The following is a 20,851-nucleotide window of genomic DNA, read 5'->3' as shown; positions in this document are numbered from 1 at the left end:
ATGACTTAGTCTAGAAAAAGCAAGAGACATTCTTGAGAAGGAAATCTAGCCCATCCTAGACAATTGCATATCTAGGTCATACCTATGGAGGTTTTGATGAGAAAAGAGCGTACTGCTATATCTGATTAGCCAGCTGACTACTCACACTTACAATGAGGAACTTCTACGATTTTATATTCCTAATCTTCATAACTCCTCATAAAGTTGAAGCCCATTGACCGTATTTGAGGTTCCAAAAAAATAGCAATAATGTCCTATACTTATGCCCCATGTTCAGCTTATCTGGAACAAATGATTGTCATATTTCAGTTTTCTCTTCTCCGAATTAAATAATGCTAGTTTTTTAAAAAAAATCTTTCCTCAGAGAGTTCAACTTTTAGTGCTTAAAACATACTTCACTTTTCTGTGGTCCCTTAGCAAAGGCCATATAATCGTCTTAAATCGTGGGGTCAAAAGCTAGGCCTGCATTTCTATCAGGGTAATAGCGGACACTTGGCAGGAACAGGCTACCTACAAGGAGTTTTAAGCACATGGCCTAAGGGATTTGCCTCTGTTCGAACTGTACCGACTTTGCCTATAAAATCACATACAAACAGACACTCAACAAAAAAGAAACAAAAACAAAGCCCCAGGATATCTGCTTTCATTGCATGAAATGGGGTCAACTAGCACAAATCTTAATTTTTTAAGTGTACTATAGACATATCTAACATTCTAATTTTTGGAAGTCAAGAATTATCACTGAGAGATTCAGGATGCAATGTGTTATACAAATTTGATATAACATACAAGCCTAGTATCTCTTTCCTTGCCCTACTTCATATAGTTGTTATAATTAGGCGCACGGTAGCAGGAGTTTACAAAGCTGTGGATCTATAATACATGGCATGCTATGAGCACATGCACAATTAAGTCACTAAGGCCCCTTCTCAAGTATAAACCAAATAGAACAATTATTCTCAGAGAAATTAAACTTTAAACCTGATTCAAATACATAGGAAAATTATAAATGTGGGTGGGGGTGCATGTAGAATCATATGCAAGGCTGAAGCCCCAAACAATTGTTATTTTACATTGTAAAAAATGTCTGTACTAACAATGATACTGTTAGAGAAGAGATTAATGGATAAAACTATAATAACCCATGTGGTGAATGTAATATTACTAATACATTTTACCTACATAGATTTTTCTAGCTTTACTTCAATGAAATCCATTATCCTGGGTAGGAATGGAACCTCCTCATCTCTGGCACCATGAGCCTTGAGCTGCCTTAAAGCCCTGACATAATAAAAGGTCAAGCAGATCCCAGTAAGCATTTGTAAACTACAATAGCCCCCCATTTCAGCTACAAGCCACACATTATGCTGCTCAGCTTTGCTCACTCTCTGGTTTCATGTCATTGTATAAGCAGACTAATTTAGAAACGGCTGGGCTAGGGTATTTGGGAATACCTAGATTTTCAAAACAATCCTACTTTCCTACTTAATCATTTGCAGAAGGAGACCCATAATACAACATTTGAGAGAACTGTAAAATGGTGCCTGGATACTGAAGGAATGAACAGCCGATAGCAGCACTATTAAATAAAATGAATGCATTTCACCTTCCAGCTTAGCTGTGCTTCCTGGGACACAAGGCACAAACATGAAAAGGTTGGGGTGGCATTTCCAGAAAACTGATTTGCTCAAACATTCATTTGGCAAGATGCTAGAAACAAAATCATACACAAGCCGCCTCCCTTTCCCATCATTGTGAATTTGGAGTCCTCAGTATCACCCCCCACAAACCCGATTAAAAATAAAGAGGCAGGCTATGAATTTGCATCTAGTTCTGTGATACAGATCAAAGGATAGGCATCTGTTCCAACTGGTCACAATAAAATTAAGAGACAATAACAAGAGTAAAATTTCACATTAATCCAAATTAAGCCAGTGAATAGTAATACAAACCAGAAGCATAGTTTCAAAAACATGCAATTACTTTCAGGCATACAAGGACATATGTAACCCATAAAAATGATTGCAAAGCACACTCCACATATAAATATCCTCCATAAACGCAATATAAATGCTAAGTAACACGTGTATATATGATATGTATATTCATAAGATATACATGTGTAAGTTCACAATGAAATCTATGTATAAAATAAAACTGGTTCTGGCAAACGATTTCTCAACAAGAGTACACGAGAATATAAAATGGAATGTCGAATTCTGGGGCTGCTTTTTCTAAACAATCAATGAAATAAGCAAAACCACCTTATCATGAGTCTGGGAAGCTTATGAGACACCGAATGTATTTCTGAAGAAGGCCCAACCCTGTATGTGAGAGCTGCAAATGAAATGATTCCTTTCAATAACACCCTCTTCTTGTTGTTACCTCCTTTTCCAACCCCTGATGCTGTTGCTAAGCTTAGGAAAAAAGGCACCAAGTGGCTCAGTCTGCATTCTGAGCCAGTTAGAGATAAAATCAGAGCATCTTTTTTTTTTGTTGTTAAACCACAAGCGGTTGTCTTCTCACTTCTATCTTCCTGGCAACCTTCCTCTCCCTTCATCCTCATCTCTGTCTCCACATCTCCCGCTCCTAGTCTGAGGCACGGGGAGTCATTGTTCAAGTTCAGGCCAGAAACGTATACACAGGTCAAATAATAACACACTAAACCAAGAAGGGAGCCCTACGGTTTCCTACTCACCATGCTGAGACCCGGAGAAGCTGTTTAAAGGAGGGAGAGATGCAAACTGAATCCATTTTCCTTGCGACCGAGTCGGATGCAGCCTCCGAACCCAACATCAGCAGCGGCTGCCGTTTTTTTTCTCTCTGTCTCTGGTTGGCGATGGTGCGAATAGGAACCACCCTTCCAGCTGCACTAGAGTATCAGCAATAGAGGCGGCGGTGGCGGCGGCAGCGGCAGCAGCAGCAGCAGCATCACCAGTTGGGCCTCCTCCCTCTCGGAGGATGGGGTGAGCCTGGAAGCAGCCAGGAACTTGCAGCAGACACCTCCTCTGGCTCCTCCTCTCTCTCCCCCTCCCCCAGCGCCCCACCCCTGCGGTAGAGGCTGCTGGGCCGGCAGCTGCTGGTTGCCATGGCAATGACCAATGATAAGCGACCAAGCTAGGGGGAGGGGAGATGGGCGAAGCGAGCTGCAGGGTCTGCAGGGGAGCGAATCGGTGCTGCTGCCCTCTGGGATGCTCTTGATCTCTTCTACCCTGGACTCCAGGTCTTTAAAAAAAAAAAAAATGGGGCGAGGGCGGATAGGCACGGGACGGGAATAATTAAAATTGATTGAAATCTAGGTCGAAACATATCAAACAGCTTAGCTGTTTTTTTTTTTTTTTCATTTTCTGTGGTTTTCCAATAAAATGCACGAAATTTACCGTCAGATAAATGATAACAAATGTGGAGAAAATTATGTCACATGACAGCAGATTATTATTACTGCCAAACGTGTTGGTCCTTTATAGCATCTTTTACTCAATACCAGGCAACAAGGTTGTTAGAAAGCAAACGCGGTGGCTGGACTTTGTAATAAATTGAGTCTGGTTGATTCCTTTGCACTACTCCCGGCTTGTTCTCAGGTGAGTTACTTGGGTTTACTGTTTTTCCAGCTGCCCTTCTGAAGAGGACCCGGTGGTATTTGACACTTCCCTGAGGAAAAGTAAGTTGGGATAGAGGAGACTGAAATTCCTTTCAACAACCAATATTCTCGGTAGCACCAGTTGGTGGACAGTTCCCAATCTTTTTTAGTATCAAACTCCTGGAGCGTTCCATTTCCTGCAGACACTTCCTGCCATTTTCTTGGATGCCCTTTTGGAGTTCCGAAGTCAGTTGGCAGTCAGTCAGGGTGGTGGGTGTGAAAAGGAGAAGTGAAATCAGTAGTGTCAAGTTCTAGGCGACTTCTGTCTCTAATATACATTATAGATGACACTAGTATTTATCTCATGCAGGTGTTGTAAAGGTTGAACGAGATAATGCACTAAAAACACTTGGCCTATAGTAAGCATACAGTGTACAATAAATATTACTATTGTGGCATAGTAGTGGCCACCTCTTAATCTGAGGGTTTAAGGGGAATTACATGGCAGTTTCAGGTAGGAGAAAAAATTAAGTGAGAAAACACAAAATAGGTGATAGCCATGGCGATGATGGCACAGGCAGAAAGGCCCTAAGAGATTGAATGTTCTACACATTTCGATATTTGAGGACATTGTAAATCTCAGAGGAGTTAGATACATTTCCTAAATTCACAAGTGATAAACGACAGAGCCAGAATTAAAATGGATTCTTATAACACTCACTTTTGCTCTCCAGACCACTACACTTTTCTGCCACTCCTCCATAAAATGGAAATAATCTCTGTTCTGAATCCACAGAGTTATTTACAGGTTCAAATGGCATTAACACAAGTTTCAGAGTCAGACGATCTTGGCTCCATTCCTAGTGCCAGTATTTACTATAGGTATAATTTGGAACATATTTGTTAACTTCCTCAAACCTATGATTCTTCATCTGTAAAGAGAAATCATCATAGAATCTCACGAATCATTATAAAAATTAAACTAGATGATACGTGTAAAATGTACAGTGTTCAGCAGATAGAAAATATTCAGTAAATGTAGCCACAGTTACTTGTTACTCATTTGTAAGCAACTAATACTAAACCATGAGAAGATGGACATTTTCCTGCATGGCGTCACTCTTGATCTCAGGCGCTTATTCTAATAAAACTGACTCGAAGATACCTAGGTGATGGGGGAAAGAGTTGCAGCTCCTCCCCAGCACTTGACCCTGGCTTCCCATCCACTTGGTGGGAAAGCCTGCATCCCGCTTTGTGCAGCTAGCGTCCCTGCCTTTTGTCAAAGCCTCAGCAACCACACAGCCTGCACACACTTCCAAGTCAACATCACATATGTGTGATGTGTATCATAAAGGAATAGATTGTGATCACCTCGCTTCTTTTTGCATTCCTGTATTTTATCTTCTCCGCAGATGGTCTTTTCAGTAAGCAGGGCAGGAAGCTACAGGCTGTAGAAACTGTGACACAGTAGATGACAGAACCCTTCACACTGTCCTCAGGACAGCATTTCATCCTTTGCTCTAGGAGCTGACTGGCTAACGTGAGTGATTCTAGTTTTCTCCTCTCCTCCCACCAACATAAAACAATTAGTCAAAAGGCAATCGGTGGAGAGAAAAGTTTGGTGTTTCCTATTTGAAGAAGTCTCCAATTTAAACATTCAAATATGACTTTCTTATTTCTTTTTGATCACATCCAGGTAGCACTGTTATCATTATTTAATAATAGTTTTCCTTTATTTATTGCAATTACTTATGATTTATTTGATTTGTTATTTATTCATTTTTAAGTGACATTTGTCTCTGACTTCAGCAAAATATAAATGAAAATTGACATGATAAAGATGATGGTCCAGGCCCAGTGGCTCATGCCTGTAATCCCAACACTTTGGGAGGCTGAAGCGGGTGGATTACGAAGTCATGAGTTCAAGACCAGCCTGGCCAACATGGTGAAAACCCAGCTCTACTAAAAATACAAAAATTAGCTGGGTGTGGTGGTGGGCTCCTGTAATCCCAGCTACTTGGGAGGATGAGGCAGGAGCATTACTTGAAACTGGAAAGGGGAGGTTGCAGTGAGCTGAGGTCACGCCATTTGCACTCCAGCCTGGGCAACAAGACCAAAACTCCATCTCAAAAAAATAATAATAATAATGAGAGAGAGAGATCATGGACCCATAGGAAGGAAATGAAATCAAATTCTTAATTTTTTAGTAAAACAAAGACTTCAACTTTATTTATAATAATTTTTAATTTAAAAAGAAAATCACACCTCTCTTTTATCATCCCCTCTCTTACCATTCTCTGATTTTCTATATACTATATATAAAATTAATATTAATAATATACTATATGATAATATAATACAGTGTGTTATCATATAATATAACATAGTTTAATGTGGTATGCTATACTATAATATGTATAACATTACTACTATATTATATATTAGTAACATACTGTATTCTTTTGTGTGCTATTAAATTTTTTTATTCATTTCTCCCTGTTATAATATAAACTATGATAGGGCAGAGATTTTTATTTTTGTGTGTGTGACTAGTGTCTGGGCTATATTAGGTGCCCAATAAATATTTGCCAAAGAATAAACCAGTAAATCAATAAAGGAACAACTTTCTGCATTGAATCGTGGTTCTGTAATTTATAATAGTATAATTTGTTCAGATATATACTGTTGATATTTCTCACAATTAAATTTGAGATAATTATACTAATTACCTTATTTAGCACACATGCGTATTAACATGTTTATCTGACACAGATTTTACAAATACATAGGTATTAAAGTAAAAATGTTTTCTCATGTATGAAATCATCTAACATATTTGAAGTCATCTAACATATCCTAGTCATGTCTGAAGTCATCTAACATATCCTCATTGGGTAGGCATGGTGTTTTTTGGGAAACACGGATTTTCTTCTAAGAATAGTATTAATTGTGACCAAACTGTCTGCCTCTCCTGGGACTTTTCCAACTTTGACTTCTTGGCTCCAAAGTGGCATTAACATTTCAGGAGATAATACAGCATAATGGGAGGAAGCAGCAAAATGTGGGCTCTGGTGACAGACTTGCTGATTGAGTCCAGGCTTTACCATTTCTCTTCTGAGTGACCTTGGACAAGTTGTTTTATCTCTTTACGGCTCAGTTTCTTTGTCTGTATGACATGATAGCAGTACCTACCCCACTTAGTTACTGTTCTGTGTGATTTGTTTGCACTGTGAAGTATCATTTAGTATTATCTCATAGCACTTGTGGGGCAGAAATCTGGGAGTGGCTTAGCTCGCAGCTTCTGGTTCAAAGTCTCATGATGTTGTAGTTAAACAGTTGGCTGTGGTTGCAGTCTCATATGAAGTCTTGACTGAATTCAGGGATCTGCTTCCAAGATCACTCCCAGGTTATTGAAATTCTGTGGTCCTATTGAGTCGTTTTTGAATTTTGTGTGTGCAAAATGTTAAGGAGTATCTGGCATGTAATAAATGATTTTTAAAAACCAATATTCTTATAAACACAATGTTATTAACTATGGTTATGCCTAACACATTTTTCTGGATGTTTCCAAATCACTCAGATCACTTGGGATTATTCTAAAAGCTTGCTGTTACGGCTGCAGACCAGCTGTTGACAGATAATGAGGAATTCTGAAGATACTTATCTCACACTTAGTCAAAAGCCTGATTTCCCCAAAAAGAAGGCAAAAACAAAGACATTCATAAGTGACTGTTGTTTATCTTCTGCCTCCTTTATAAGAGATTATTAATATATTATATTTACAGAGAACATTAAATGTAAGAAGTAAGGATCTTCTTGAGTTTGCTAAGGACAAGGATCTCATTTTGACTTCATTGTATGTCCTTTATCAATAGTTTCAGTACACAAATATATCAGAAGAGCTCTCCTATAAACTCTACACTCTTATGGCCAATGATCTGACAGATGACTTCCTGCATAGCAGGTAGACACTTCTGTATTTGCTCAGTCTATTATCACTTGAGGTCCTTTTTTTGCCTCAATTCTTCAACCTTTAAAACTTATCCATTACCTCCTTCAGTGCATCTTTACTGATACCAGGATTAGCACTGAAGCTAGGGTTTCCATTGTACTGTGATGCATCTTAACTACACCTATGATGGTGAATGGAAAATATTCGTTTCTTTGTCTTTCTCTCGTATTTTAGTGCAAGCCCTTTGAGGTCAAGGTTAAATTTCATTCATTTACTTATTGTTACTTAATCTAAGAAATGTTTATTGCTACTTGCTATGTGTGCTGTTACTAAGTATCAGAGACGTTGCTGTGAGTCAGGAAACATGAGAACTCCCCTCATGGAGCTTATGGTCTAAGAGGAAAGAGAGATTACATAATTACTTAAAATAAATTATGTTGAGCACTACAATAGGGAAAATCAGGCAGCTCTGACAGCAGATGAAAGAAAAGTACAATGTAGTTTGGAATCCCAAGGAAGATATTACTGGAGAGATTGTGGGGTGAAGTGGAAGCAGGTGGTTTGGAATATGCATGTAGGTCCTGATATGCTAAAGAACATGGCATGCTGCTCAAATGTTGTTTAATCCTAATTCTTAGCACAGAACATGGTACCCATTATGTGCCACCTACGTGTTCGTCAAAATAATCTGCCTTCTCCATCTCCCAACATGCATAAACACAAAACTTCTTTCCTCCATTTTTCTTTTGTTGATTTACTTAGGGGATTAGGGCTTGTCAATAGCTATATTAGATAAGAGTGAACGAAACCAGCTGGGCGCTGTGGCTCACGCCTGTAATCCCAGCACTTTGGGAGGTCGAGGCGGGTGGATCACGAGGTCAAGAGATCGAGACCATCCTGGTCAACGTGGTGAAACCCCTTCTCTACTAAAAATACAAAAAATTAGCTGGGCATGGTGGCGCTTGCCTGTAGTCCCAGCTACTCAGGAGGCTGAGGCAGGAGAATTGCCTGAACCCAGGAGGCAGAGGTTGCAGTGAGCCGAGATCATGCCATTGCACTCCAGCCTGGGTAACAACAGCAAAACTCTGCCTCAAAAAAAAAAAAAAAAAAAAAAAAGTGTGAATGAAACCAGGCCAAAAGATTAATTCTTCTAACAGTAGAAAAGGAGTTATAATGTTCACAGCAACCGCTGCTCCATTACAGATTTATTAAGTAAGATTTACATGATAATACAAACCTTTGCTCTGAAGCTAAAATGAGAAGCAGCTTTTCCCTTCCAGGCTCTGGACAGTTGTATATTACCGTGGCAGATAACACATGGGCCTAGGTTACCAAAAAATCAGGGGCACCAAAGAAATGAGAAAACTTCTGTTTCAATGACCTTTCCCAGAATTTTACAATCCAGAAATTCTACAAATAAAAGCCAGTTTGATTTCAGTATAAGTTTTATTGTAACTGTAGTTTTTATTTTTAGTTATTTATGGGAAGCACCACACTTTTTATAATTTTTACAGTGCTTAGGGACTCAAAATGTCTTACTACAGCACTGAGAGTAGAGAACATGAGCCAGAGAGTACAGTAAACATATGCATTCCACAGAGAAAAAACAGACATTAGCTTTTGCTCTTGCGGAGCTTAGAGTCAAATGTGTGGGATAGCCAAAGAACAAAAAGTAAACCACTAAAATAGTAGCAAATTTTCACAAGTATTAGGAAGCAAGGAAAGAATGGATGAAGAAGGACTGAGGGTAGGGAAAATGAGAGTGACTCACTGAGGAGTGACATTCAAACTGAGAAATGACATTTGAATTGTGCCGGTCACGTAAAAGCTGAGAAAAGAGAGTTTCATGTGGATGGAGGAGCTCTGAAGGGAAAGTTAGGAAGGAGAAATACTTTTGAAGGCTGAAATATGGTGAGCAAGGGTGAAACCGGCATGAGGGGAAGTTTGGATGGGATCAAATTTTGCAGCACCTTGTAGCCCACTGTAAATTAATTGGAGTTTTTCTTAATTGCAATGACCCGCCATTGTAGAATTTACATTTGGTTTAAAGTATTGTGGGAATGAACTAGTGGTGGGTGAAAATGGATGCAGTTAGCATACTATACTAATTTAAGCCACAGATGATACTTGTTAGATTAGGGTCAATATGGAGAAAATTGGACTGTTTCAAATGCATTTTAGAGGTAGAATTTTGGAGATTGCTGATGAATTGGATGTTGGGGTTGAGGGAGAGGGAAGTGTCAAAGTTGACTTGTAGGCAGACAACTAACTTCTTCCACTTGGAAGGATACACGCTCAAGGTTCAGTTATTACCTTCTGTAATGAGGAAAGGCCTCAGAGTTCCGGCTCTGGGAAAATGTGGAGAAACTTGAAGGTGTTCTAAATGCCCAACTTGTGGGATCCCTCTTTCTGCCTCCCCAGGTTTAATGCTTTTGAGAATTAGGCATGAACAACTTGTCAGTGGATCCGGCAAATCATCACTGAGCTTATGCTACTGCAGTGAAAGCAACTTCACTCAAAAGGGCAGGTGAGTCCTGGAGGAACATCATGATTTTCATTCAGAAAATTCCTAAGGACCTTAGACATGGGTTGCCAGTAAGAAATGTCCTTCCTCTATCTACTCAGAATGTGTGTCCTCCCACAGCTAGCTTGACCTCTTCCTCGACCACAGTGCTGATCCTGTTACCTTCTGGCCACGTGACCTTTTAACTCTGTCTTCTGTACCTCATTGTCCTCGCCTATGAGGCCAGGACAATAATTGCCTTCGCTATTAAGTGGAGATTTAAATGAATTGTGTTTGTAAAGATCTGAGCACATGTCTGACATGTAGACGGATCTCTTTAGTTCCAGCTGTTCTATTACATAACGCCCTCCCCCAGATCCGAATCTTTCTTATAAATGCCTTGAGAGCCCTAGTCTTTTTCTTCAGGACTTCAAGTGTTTGAAAATGTTTTCTAATACCTTCCACTTCAAGACCCCCAGATTATCTTTTAGGTACTTCAAACAGCTAAGTACTTATTTTCCTTTGAAAGACATACCAGGTTGGCTGGGCACGGTAACTCACGCCTGTAATCCCAGCACTTTGGGAGGCCGAGGCAGGTGGATCACAAGGTCGGGAGTTTGAGGCCAGTCTGACCAACATGATGAAACCTCGCCTCTACTAAAAATACAAAAATTATCCAAGTACGGTGGTGCGCACCTGTAAACCCAGCTACTCAGGAGGCTGAGGCAGGAGAATCGCTTTAACCCAGGAGGCAGAGGTTGCAGCAAGCTGAGATTGCACCACTGCACTCCAGCCTGGGCAGCAAAGCGAGGCTGTGTCCAAAAAAAAAAAAAAAAAAAAAAAGACATGCCAGGTGCAGAGAGACTGATGGACAAAAGGATTGTTGGAAGGTGGAGCTTACAGATTATTTCATGGTCTGTCTCATAACAGTTTTCTTTAAATATTTACATCCTGTATTTACATTTTATTACTATTCGATTTGTTTCTTACAGTTGATCTGAAGTGTGAAATTGGGAGCCTGGAGATTGCCAACACTTCCATTTTAGCAAAATGCACAGTGAAGGAGTTTGAGTTTTGTGGGGGTTTTTTTTTTCTCTTTATCCCAGCCAAGGACACAAAACTTTGTGAGCTAATCTCTGAGATCTCTGTATCTGCTCACTGCCCCACTGCCTCCTCATGGGACACTTTGCTTAACATGTCCTTGGCTTTAGCTACTGCTATGAGCTGAAGGTCTTTCTCTTGAGATGTCTGAAACCAGTGGGTTTAATTTTGAATGAAGACTTTGGATGAAAGGGCCAAGCCAAGAGAGAAGGATTTATACTTCAGGGCAGCAGATTTCCTCATTTTAACTCTTTTAAACCTCTTTTGTCCTAAGTCCAAATACCTTCTTGTTTCTCAGCATCCATTTCTCCTTCTACCACATTTCTCAATTCTTAATAAAACCCCAATCCATTTCTCAAATAAATCTATTAAACTCTTAAATCTGGCCAAAGTGTAATTCTCAAAATGGTAATACCAGGATCCTTAGGCAAATGCAAAATGAACTCATGTCAATTATTTTAATTATTTAATTAGATGTTAAAACTGGCCCAAAGTACATTTGAGAAATTATATTCTTATGGAAAGTGTACAAATAAGAGGACAACAGCAGGTACTTGTTCAGCTCATTTGTGCTTCAAGCTTGAGATAAAATTTTATACATAGAATTGATCTAATTTATGACTCTGAATAAACTAAGCCAGTGGTTGAGTTTTTGAGGTCGTGATAGCCAGCGTTTGTATCACCTGAATCAACAGATCTATGAATATTCATCTATTTGCTTATACCTGTGAGAGACCTCACATTGGATGTTAAGGATACAATTATCTGATCCTGAAGTTGGAGAAATACAATTTCATATCCTTTTTCCTAACTTTCCTTGATCTTGCCAGATTATGTTTTAAACCCATCTGCTGAATCACAGTATGTCCAAAGTTAGATATGAGATATCTTACAGGTATACATTTATGATGAAGAGATACATAACCAAAAATAAGGGCAAAAAAGGAAAATGGGTGAAAACAATGCTTTCGGGTAGACTGTGGCACTGGACTGTGAGCCAGTTTTGATCCAGTGACAGTGGGGGTGTCAGGCATGCTGAACTCTGTGTGGACTGAAAGATCCCTTCTACTCAACACATTCACACACTGGGGCCAAAGAGATTCTGCTTTGACAACTCTTCTAGAAGAAGGTAAAGATGATGTTCCCACCTCACTCACAAAGGTTAACACACAGGGGAAAGAGCTTTCTCCTTCTCTAAAAGAGCATAAAGTAGAGGTGAGAGTGAATTCTCTACCTTGAAAAAGACTGCTAAGCATTTTGGCCTGACAAGGACTGGGGACATTGGTGGCCAGGGTGAACTGGCCGACCACTGTGCCATGGAGATGAGAACTCTTGCAGGGTGGCGAGAAGCCCAGCAGACCATGTGTGAAGTGCTTGAGAAGCAAGAGGAGCTGCATGCTTAGCGGTGCTGATGAAGGGCAGGTTCTCACATATAGAGGCCAGAGGCTGCTGCACTGATTCTTGAGCTCATATAATAAACCTCTTGGGGACTTTTAGAGTGGCATTGAAGTGGAAGATATGGAGGGCAGTTAGGGAATATGTGGAGCAGGAATGTGGTCTTTCAGTGTGAATACCTCGGGGCTCCTTCATTCATCCAGGTGAAGCAAAGCTTGAGATATGAGGTTATCCAGCAATAGTTGGATTTTTGTTTTTTGTTTCTAAAGACAGAGTCATTCTCTGTCACCCAGGCTGGAATACAGTGGCAACACAATCATGAGTCACTGCAGTATCAAAGTCCTGGACTCAAGCAATCCTCCTGCTTCAGCCTCCCAAGTAACTGGGACTACAGACGAGCACCACCATGCCTGGCTAGTATTTAAATAATTTGCAGAAATGGAGTCTGACTATGTTGTTTAGGCTGGTCTCAAACTCTTGGCCTTAAGTGATCCTCCCGTCTTGGCCTCCCAAAGTGCTGGGATTATAGGCATGAGCCACCCAAATAGTTCTTGTTAAATTCCTTATCCAGTCTCCTGTATCTTCCTTGCAGACAGCTAAGCAGAGTGTGCTGTGGAAATGCAGCAGAGCGCCATGGGACATCATTTTACTTTTCGTGCTTCATTGCCTCCACGTTAGAGTGCTGTGGGACAGTGGCACAAAATACAGATGGTTTTACTTGAACAGTTTGCTCATGCCTATATTTCCTGTTAATCCTATGGTTTGTCTTCATAAAACAGAATTTCTTGAAACAGGAAGAAAAAGAGAGGAATTTTTGCTTCATAAATTCCCCTTGATTTGTCTAGAGTTGTCTGGCAGAGACCTTCAGGGCTCAGTGCTCAGAACTTCATGCTTCTCCTCTGTTCAACAGAACTGTAAACACTGTGGACCCTGCTTCTCTAGGGTCCCTTCCAGTGGCAGCTCGCCTTGAAAAGCCTAACACTATGTGGTCATTGTTCTCTACAGAGTTATGATGACTGTGCTTTTGGTCAATGCAGAGAATCAGCAGACTTTACACACAGAGAAACTCTTGGAGTCACTTACATCATCCCAACTCTATGCAGATGGAGATTTTATATTATGATGTAGGAAATTGGACCTGGCCCTTTTCCAGAGTTTTGAATACTTAGGTTTCAATATGAGAGCAGAGTATTAGTGGTAAAATTCATGACTGTTCTGTTATTACACCATCTTCTTATCTCCGAAAGGCCTGGTATGTATAATGTCAAAAACAGTGAACTTCCCCTCCCCTTTCATCCAATCATATTATTCTAGGTGAGGCTTTCAAAGTTACTACTTAGAAGCAAATTAACATGAGTAAGAAAAATGTCACTTCTTTCTGCATTTCCAAACAGCTCAATTTCAAATCTCTCCTTATTCTATGTATAGTCACTAAATAACTAGAGACCCAGAAAGGAGGAATAGGTTACATAGCTTCGTTACTGTTTTCCCCAGGTTGCCCGGCAAGCTGTGATCTGCCTTTGTAGCATGGAGCATATTGAGAATCATGCAAATTCCTCTGTAATTCTAGAGATTTGCTGGCCTCCACAATCAAGAGTATATTTTTATTCTTCCTTTTGATACAATAGAGTGACTAATGACTATCTGGTTCAAATGCCTAATTGTTGGAATTAAAACACAGTGTGAATCAAAGGCATTGGAGCTTCTAATATTTTCTCCATTTTTCCAACTATTTCTGTTTTGGCCCTGGGATATTATAGCATAGAAAAGTCACAGAAGAGAAAAATACTTTGCATTATACAATGCCCTAATTTCCCAGAATTTTCTGGAAAATGGCCTGGGTCTGAATTTATGCGGAGATCATATGTACAGAGACAAGAGTACATTTGTTTTACATACCTTCCCTGAAAGAGAAAATCTTCATGAACCAGACCTAAGTATGGAATATCAGGCTTAGAAAGAATAATGTATTCCTAATTCTGGCTTCTGTGACCAAATTAGAACAAGTCGAAGGCCTGTCCTTTTATAGATCATACTAATAATTTTTTCTATTTCTTGAATCAAAAGTTGTAATAAATATTAAATTCTGTTTTTTGAGCCTCTGTCCCACAGATTATCCTGAGTAAGGTGCTATAAACAAGATTTTAAAAGCAGATTTAATGAGACCAAGATAAAGCAGCTTCTGGCTACTAACGTCCCTTGTGCTTGCCATTTTTTAAAAATATAAGCCTTAACTAATCTATTACAAACTAATTCTTTTTCTTTTTTTCTTTCTTTCTTTCTTTTCTTTTCTTTTCTTTTTTTTTTTTTTGAGTACCAATAAGTCTTTATTTATTCATTGTATTTTCCCAGGGAAAGGAGAAGGGAAGGGAAGAGTCAGCATGTGTTAATAAATGATTAGAAAATTGGAAAGGAAATACCCAGTACAGCAAAATCAACCATCAAATAAACACACCCCAGTGATGGGGTCACCAAAGCCCAAAGGGGCTCAATCTCCTGCAGTTTAGGAATGAGGGAAAGGGATCAGGAAAAGAACAGACAGGTACAGGCTTTCCTACCCTCCCTCCCATAAATTCAAGATTTTACACAAAGCTTTGGTTTCTAGCAGTAAACATGGAGTTACATTCGTTCGTCTCCTATTAAACAATCTTGTGGCCACTTTGACATAAGTTTCTAGCACCTGCATAAAAGTTCCTGAGTGACTTGGATATACATTCATATTCCCTTTCTTGGCCTCCTGACCCCACTTTCTACATGGAAGGCCCCCAATTGCATCTCTCTACTTTAGGATTAAAAATTAAGTAGGTTTGATCCATCTAAAATACAGCAGTGTCTTTTTTTTTTTTTTTTTTTTTTTTTTGAGACGGAGTCTTGCTCTGTCACCCAGGCTGAAGTGCAGTGGCGCGATCTCAACTTACTGCAACCTCTACCTCTCAGTTTCAAGTGATTCCTCTGCCTCTGCCTCCCGAGTAGCTGGGATTACAGGCACACACCATCATGCCCGGCTAATTTTTTTGTATTTTAGTAGAGATGGGGTTTCACTGTGTTGGCCAGGATGGTCTTGAACTCCTGACCTCGTGATCCACCTACCTCGGTCGCCCAAAGTACTGGAACTACAGGCGTGAGGCACCACACCTGGCCTACAGCAGCGTCTTAAGTGTTTGTCATGAATACATCAAGAAATGGTTGACCGGACATGGTGGCTCACCAAAACAAATGTATTGGTCTTGATTCAGGAGGCTGGAACAAGGAATGGAGGGTTTCTAGCTTCTTTCGGATTTTTGCATACATTGTTTAGAAGTTGTGGAGACACTCTAAGCATTAAATGTGTACTAGCGTGGGTGTGTAGGTTTTCTTTTGGGGGTGAACAGAAAAGAGAGCAGGGTGGAAGACACGTTTTTGGGACAGAAGATCTGATCTGATAGGTAAAGATGAAGAGAAAAGAAAGGATGGTTCAAGATCCCCACTTTAAGAAGAGGCCCCCCCAAACTAATGTTTCAGATCTTTTTGCCTGGTGCAGAACCTTCTGTCAAAGATGCTTTGGCTATTTTTCTCTCAATACAAAAAGAAGTTTGTAAACAAAACCCCAAAGAACAGGGAGAAAGACCAATACATTATATTTACACAAACTAGGCCACCTAGCAATCACCAAATTAGTGAAGTCCTACAAAGCCCAGACAAATACAATAACTAGAGGGGGGCAGCATTTAGGGGAGACAAGAACCCAGGATCAGACACACACCACCCAATGTGTTCTATTGCATTTGTCCCGTTTCAACACAGTGAGGTAGGTTTGTGGTGATCTCACAGCATGTAAACGAAACCCCCTTTTCTCCTTTAGCTACCGTGACACTACTAATCACTACTGCAGCAGGGCAGGACACGGGCCCCAGGCACCACAAAGCCCTGCTCGTGTGTCTTCCTGGAACCCAAGGATTCTGACAGGTGAAGGATTTTAGACCTTTCTTCATGTAGCCATCCCTTGACAGCACAGGATTCAGTACAGGGGTACTGGTCTTAAAACTTATCCTTACCAACTCCGGTTTTATGAACACACACACCCTGTTGTGCATGGTAGGCCTCATCTAATGTGGTGAAGAATGGATCTGGGATGTAAAGCACGTCCTATGCTCTAGGATTAGACAACCCTCACCTAATCTTGGCTTCCTCTCTGGGCCTTTCACCTGGCCCAGCCTCTCCTAGCCTCTGCACTGCCATTTCCTGTTTAGAGTAATTTCTAATCTTCCAGTAGGAGGCAATCAAGTCATGGGGCAACCCAGTTAAAACCTAGTCTCCCATAAAACATTTTCAAGGCAGAGGGGGTTTCAAGAGGACACGATGGCAGAAAAGCCAGCTCTCATTGGCAAAAATGAGGTAGTTCAATAGGCTGTGCACTCCAAATAGTTGCTCTCCACGGTGGCAAAAACAACAAAAAGTATTCCTGCTGTGCAGACCTGGAGCTGCTGCCGACTTATCCCTGAGATTGCTCATGTACCTGAGAACACAGTGCAGGAAATGAGGGCCTTAGATTAAAATATACAAAAATACAAAACCAGAATATTTATATTAAGGAAAAAAAAAGTTAAAATGCACAAGATACGTCATTTGCACACAGCTAGTGCAGTTGGCATCCTGGAGAAAATGGGACCCAAGGTGCGGTATCCAAGGGAGCAAATAAATAAAATCACATTGACCCAGAATGGGGCGGAGTGAGTGTAGGAGCAGCAGGTCTGCAGCTATTCCCCCAAACACCCTTTTGGCCGTCATCACTACCCACTGCTTGGGACAGTTGCCAGCACCCTATCCCAAAAGTGGGTATGAGGATATAAGATGTGGAAAAAAAAAAAAACTGCCTTATTCCTGAGAGATTCCCTTCCACAGAATGTAGTGGCTTGGCTCCATGAATCTGGTCTTATACTTAAATCATTTCACTCTGGCATGGGAATTATTATTATAAATCCTTCTTTAAAAGGAAAACAACTTCCCTAACCAGGCCACTTTCAAAAGCTGGAAATTCTGGGGATGGAGCCTCAGATAAAGCGTGCAGGTTGTAGGGTGATTCCCTCCTCCTGGTCGCCCCCAGAACCCTCACTTGCATTTGGACAGAGCATGGATGGAGTTTCTTTGACTCACCCTTTCCCCCGACCTAGAGGGAAGAAAGGGTGATGGTGTGAACCCCAGCCTGAGATATATAGCAGTGCCAACTAGCCCCAATGCACCCTATTCCCACTTTCTCCACTCTGCCTGCTCCTCGAAACTTCCTGATAGCAAAAGAATAGCCCCCACCCATTGGGGCTCAATTCTGGGCCTCCGGGAGCAGGGCAGGGCTGTGGATTTCTTCTTCTTCCTCCCGAAAGTATGTTGGCTTTCCCTGTGCACTAGGGGCCTGCTGGGCCTTCAGGGGACATGAGGCTACCATATGGCTGATGCTCTGGCAGAAGTGGCACTTCTTGGGCTGGGGTGGCAGCTTGCATTCCTTGGCATGATGGTCTAGACCTCCACAGTTGTAGCACCTGTCTCCTTTTGATCTGCGCTTCTGCATGTTCTTCCCCTTTGGCCGCCTCTCACTCCCAATACAGAACACCCCACCAGGTCCAGTGACACCGATGGATTCCAGACCCTTGGCTGACTTCTTAAAGGTGAACTCCACAGCCTCACCCTCCTTCAAGCTCCGGAAGCCCTCCATGTGCAGCTTACTCTGGTGCACAAAGACGTCCACTGGGGGGTCGAGAGCGACCCCGGCGTGGGCGGTCATGGACAGGAAGCCGAACCCCATGCGCACGTTGAACCACTTACAGATGCCTGCACCGTGCAGCAGCTGAGGCTCGTCCGCCGCCCGGGCCGCGTCCTCCGGCGCCTCCTCGGGCGCCTCTTCTGCCGCCTTGGCGCAGCCACCTGCAAACTGTTGGTTGGACACGGAGCCCATGGTAGTCGGCTGAGCCCGTGGCCCCGGGCCCCTGGTCGGGCGGCTGCTGGCCCCAGAGAAGTCCGAAGGCAAAGAGGTGGTTCGGAGAAGAGGCTGCTACATCTTCCCCCGCACCTTTTTTTTTTTTTTTTTTTTTTTGAGACAGAGTTTCGCTCTTGTTACCCAGGCTGGAGTGCAATGGCGCGATCTCGGCTCACCGCAACCTCCGCTTCCTGGGTTCAGGCAATTCTCCTGCCTCAGCCTCCTGAGTAGCTGGGATTACAGGCACGTGCCACCATGCCCAGCTAATTTTTTGTATTTTTAGTAGAGAAGGAGTTTCACCATGTTGAACAAGATGGTCTCGATCTCTTGACCTCGTGATCCACCCGCCTCGGCCTCCCAAAGTGCTGGGATTACAGACATGAGCCACCGCGCCCAGCCATACAAACTAATTCTTTGCTTCATTCAGTGTCCTCAACCTTCATACTTTCCTCCATTTGACACCCTATTCTCAGATCAGACAAACCCATGTAAAAAACAGAGGATGAGAAAATGAAGATAATTGAGACTAACAATGCCAACTACATGATAATTCTTAGTAATGTCTTACTAGGATTATTCATAGTAATTTTTTAGTCCAGGGACTAGTTTGAGGGACCAAACTTAAAGGGAAACCCTAATGCTATTCCTCTCCTTTTCCTTTAAAAAGTGTGTGAGTAGTATGTTGCTAATATTCCTACTGTCCTCTCCTCCACCCACACCTTCAATAGAGAAGTGACTCCATGACTGTTGTCAGGATTTCTGTAAAACCCTCAGTTTTGGGGAACTGCAGTTGTATGTGGATGAGAAGGGCAATTGAAGACTAGGATTCCACCTTTATTCTCCAATGAAAAGGCTTTAGAAGACATCTCATTTAACTATTTCTCCAGTCTTGGTTCAATTAAAATATTACCAATGAAATGCTGAGTCTCACGTCTCCCAATACTGTCCCCACGACTTTGTGAGTCTAACCATCAGGGCCAGGATCTTTTCAGATAATGCCTTCTAGGAAGACCCTTACTGTGGCCAAGAATCATCTCACTGAAGACAGGCCACAGAGGAATAATAGAACCATTGGTTTCATATCATATGCATTCTCATCCCTCCAAGATCCCTTCCCACTCTAAGTTTTCTTTTGGCAAAGTTTTAGATGCAGCCTTTAAATGGAGATTTCTTTCTTTCTTTCTTTCTTTTTTTTTCCATTGAGCCACCTTTGAGCACACTAGAAGTGTTCAGCAGAAGTATTCATAATCCAAAGCTTGATATCAGGGACCTGTCTTTGAGACAAGGCTTCATGTCTGTCTTAGGATTTGTACTGACCCTTCTTTTTATATCTCCCATATCTTTTAGGGCAGATGGACAAAGTTTACCGGGAAATACTTAGCCTACCTTCTCTTAAAAGCCACAGGCATAACTTCAGTCAGCTTGCCACACTGAGGGGAGCCCTTTGTGACATTTAGTCACCCTGTGCTTCCTCTTTTAAGTGGAGCAGTGAATGGTGCCTCTCCCCAGATCCATGTGAGTCTGGCCTTCATGACTAGAATGGATCATTGGGAATTGTCTTGTAAGATCAGATTATTATAAAAATAGCTTCTGTTGATAAGGTGTGGAGGAACAGATACTCATAAATTGCTTGTGTGAACAAAAGTTGGTAGTGAGATGAGGGGATGAAGAAGGAAGAGAGAGGTTGCTGATATGTATATGCCAGCTTTGTCTGCTCAGAGGTCCTGGTAGCAATGACACAACAATATCGGGAGCATGAATTCTGAAAACCATACTTCATTAAAATAAAATAAATCAAGACTTGTTGGACAAATGGCTGATTCCATAGTTGGGGCAATAAAGATAAAATGAGCCTGGAACATCTTGTTATTGTAGAAAGTAAAGAAGTACTTAAAGAAAGAGGGAAACACTTCAAAAGTCAAAGAAATCATCTCAAAAGGACTGGCATTCACAAAATCTGAAAGAGTTTGAGCATGAAAAAGAATAATAATAGTAATGGAATGTAATCCATATAATAAAACCAGAATCCGTGGCTCCATGCTTTCATAAATAAATAAAATGAAATAAATGGGAAGGAAAGAAAAGCTTTTTCTTACAGCAGAATGCCAACTAATAACTATGAAAGGAATTATCCATCATTTGGCAAATCATCATTTAGCAAACATCATAATAATATTCTAAGGATGAATCATCAATGAATGCTAAAACTAATGGGTAAATGTTTGATGAGGAAGAGGATATTTATAGCGTCTAAAACTATATCTCCGCAAGGTCCCTCCCCCCCGATTCATTACAAGAGGAAAAGTAGTAACTTTACAGAGAAGAAACCTAGTTGGTACCGGAGATCCCCCTTATCCTTAGTTTTGCTTTACA

General features: G+C 41.2%; 1 protein-coding gene and 1 pseudogene across 4 annotated transcripts in view; both read right to left on the bottom strand.

The window, feature by feature from the left end:
* Positions 1 to 3,007, bottom strand: part of JAKMIP2 (janus kinase and microtubule interacting protein 2) — a 196,419-nt gene extending 193,412 nt beyond the window's left edge. For all 4 annotated transcript variants that reach the window (XM_010344514.3, XM_074379647.1, XM_010344515.3 and 1 more), the window contains exon 1: positions 2,699 to 3,007. Coding sequence is in view for 1 of the 4 variants with exons in the window: in XM_074379655.1 (XP_074235756.1) it covers positions 2,699 to 2,701 (3 nt within the window). In the remaining 3 variants the exon portion in view is untranslated. The remainder of the gene's footprint in view (positions 1 to 2,698) is intronic.
* Positions 3,008 to 17,827: 14,820 nt separating this feature from the next.
* LOC101036411 (protein lin-28 homolog A pseudogene) lies at positions 17,828 to 18,457 on the bottom strand (annotated as a pseudogene).
* Positions 18,458 to 20,851: the final 2,394 nt, after the last annotated feature.

This window comes from Saimiri boliviensis, chromosome 1, assembly GCF_048565385.1.
Source record: "Saimiri boliviensis isolate mSaiBol1 chromosome 1, mSaiBol1.pri, whole genome shotgun sequence".
In the NCBI taxonomy this organism is placed as follows: domain Eukaryota; kingdom Metazoa; phylum Chordata; class Mammalia; order Primates; family Cebidae; genus Saimiri; species Saimiri boliviensis.
Note: the sequence above shows the minus strand (reverse complement) of the source record. Positions and strands in the feature narration are given on the sequence as shown.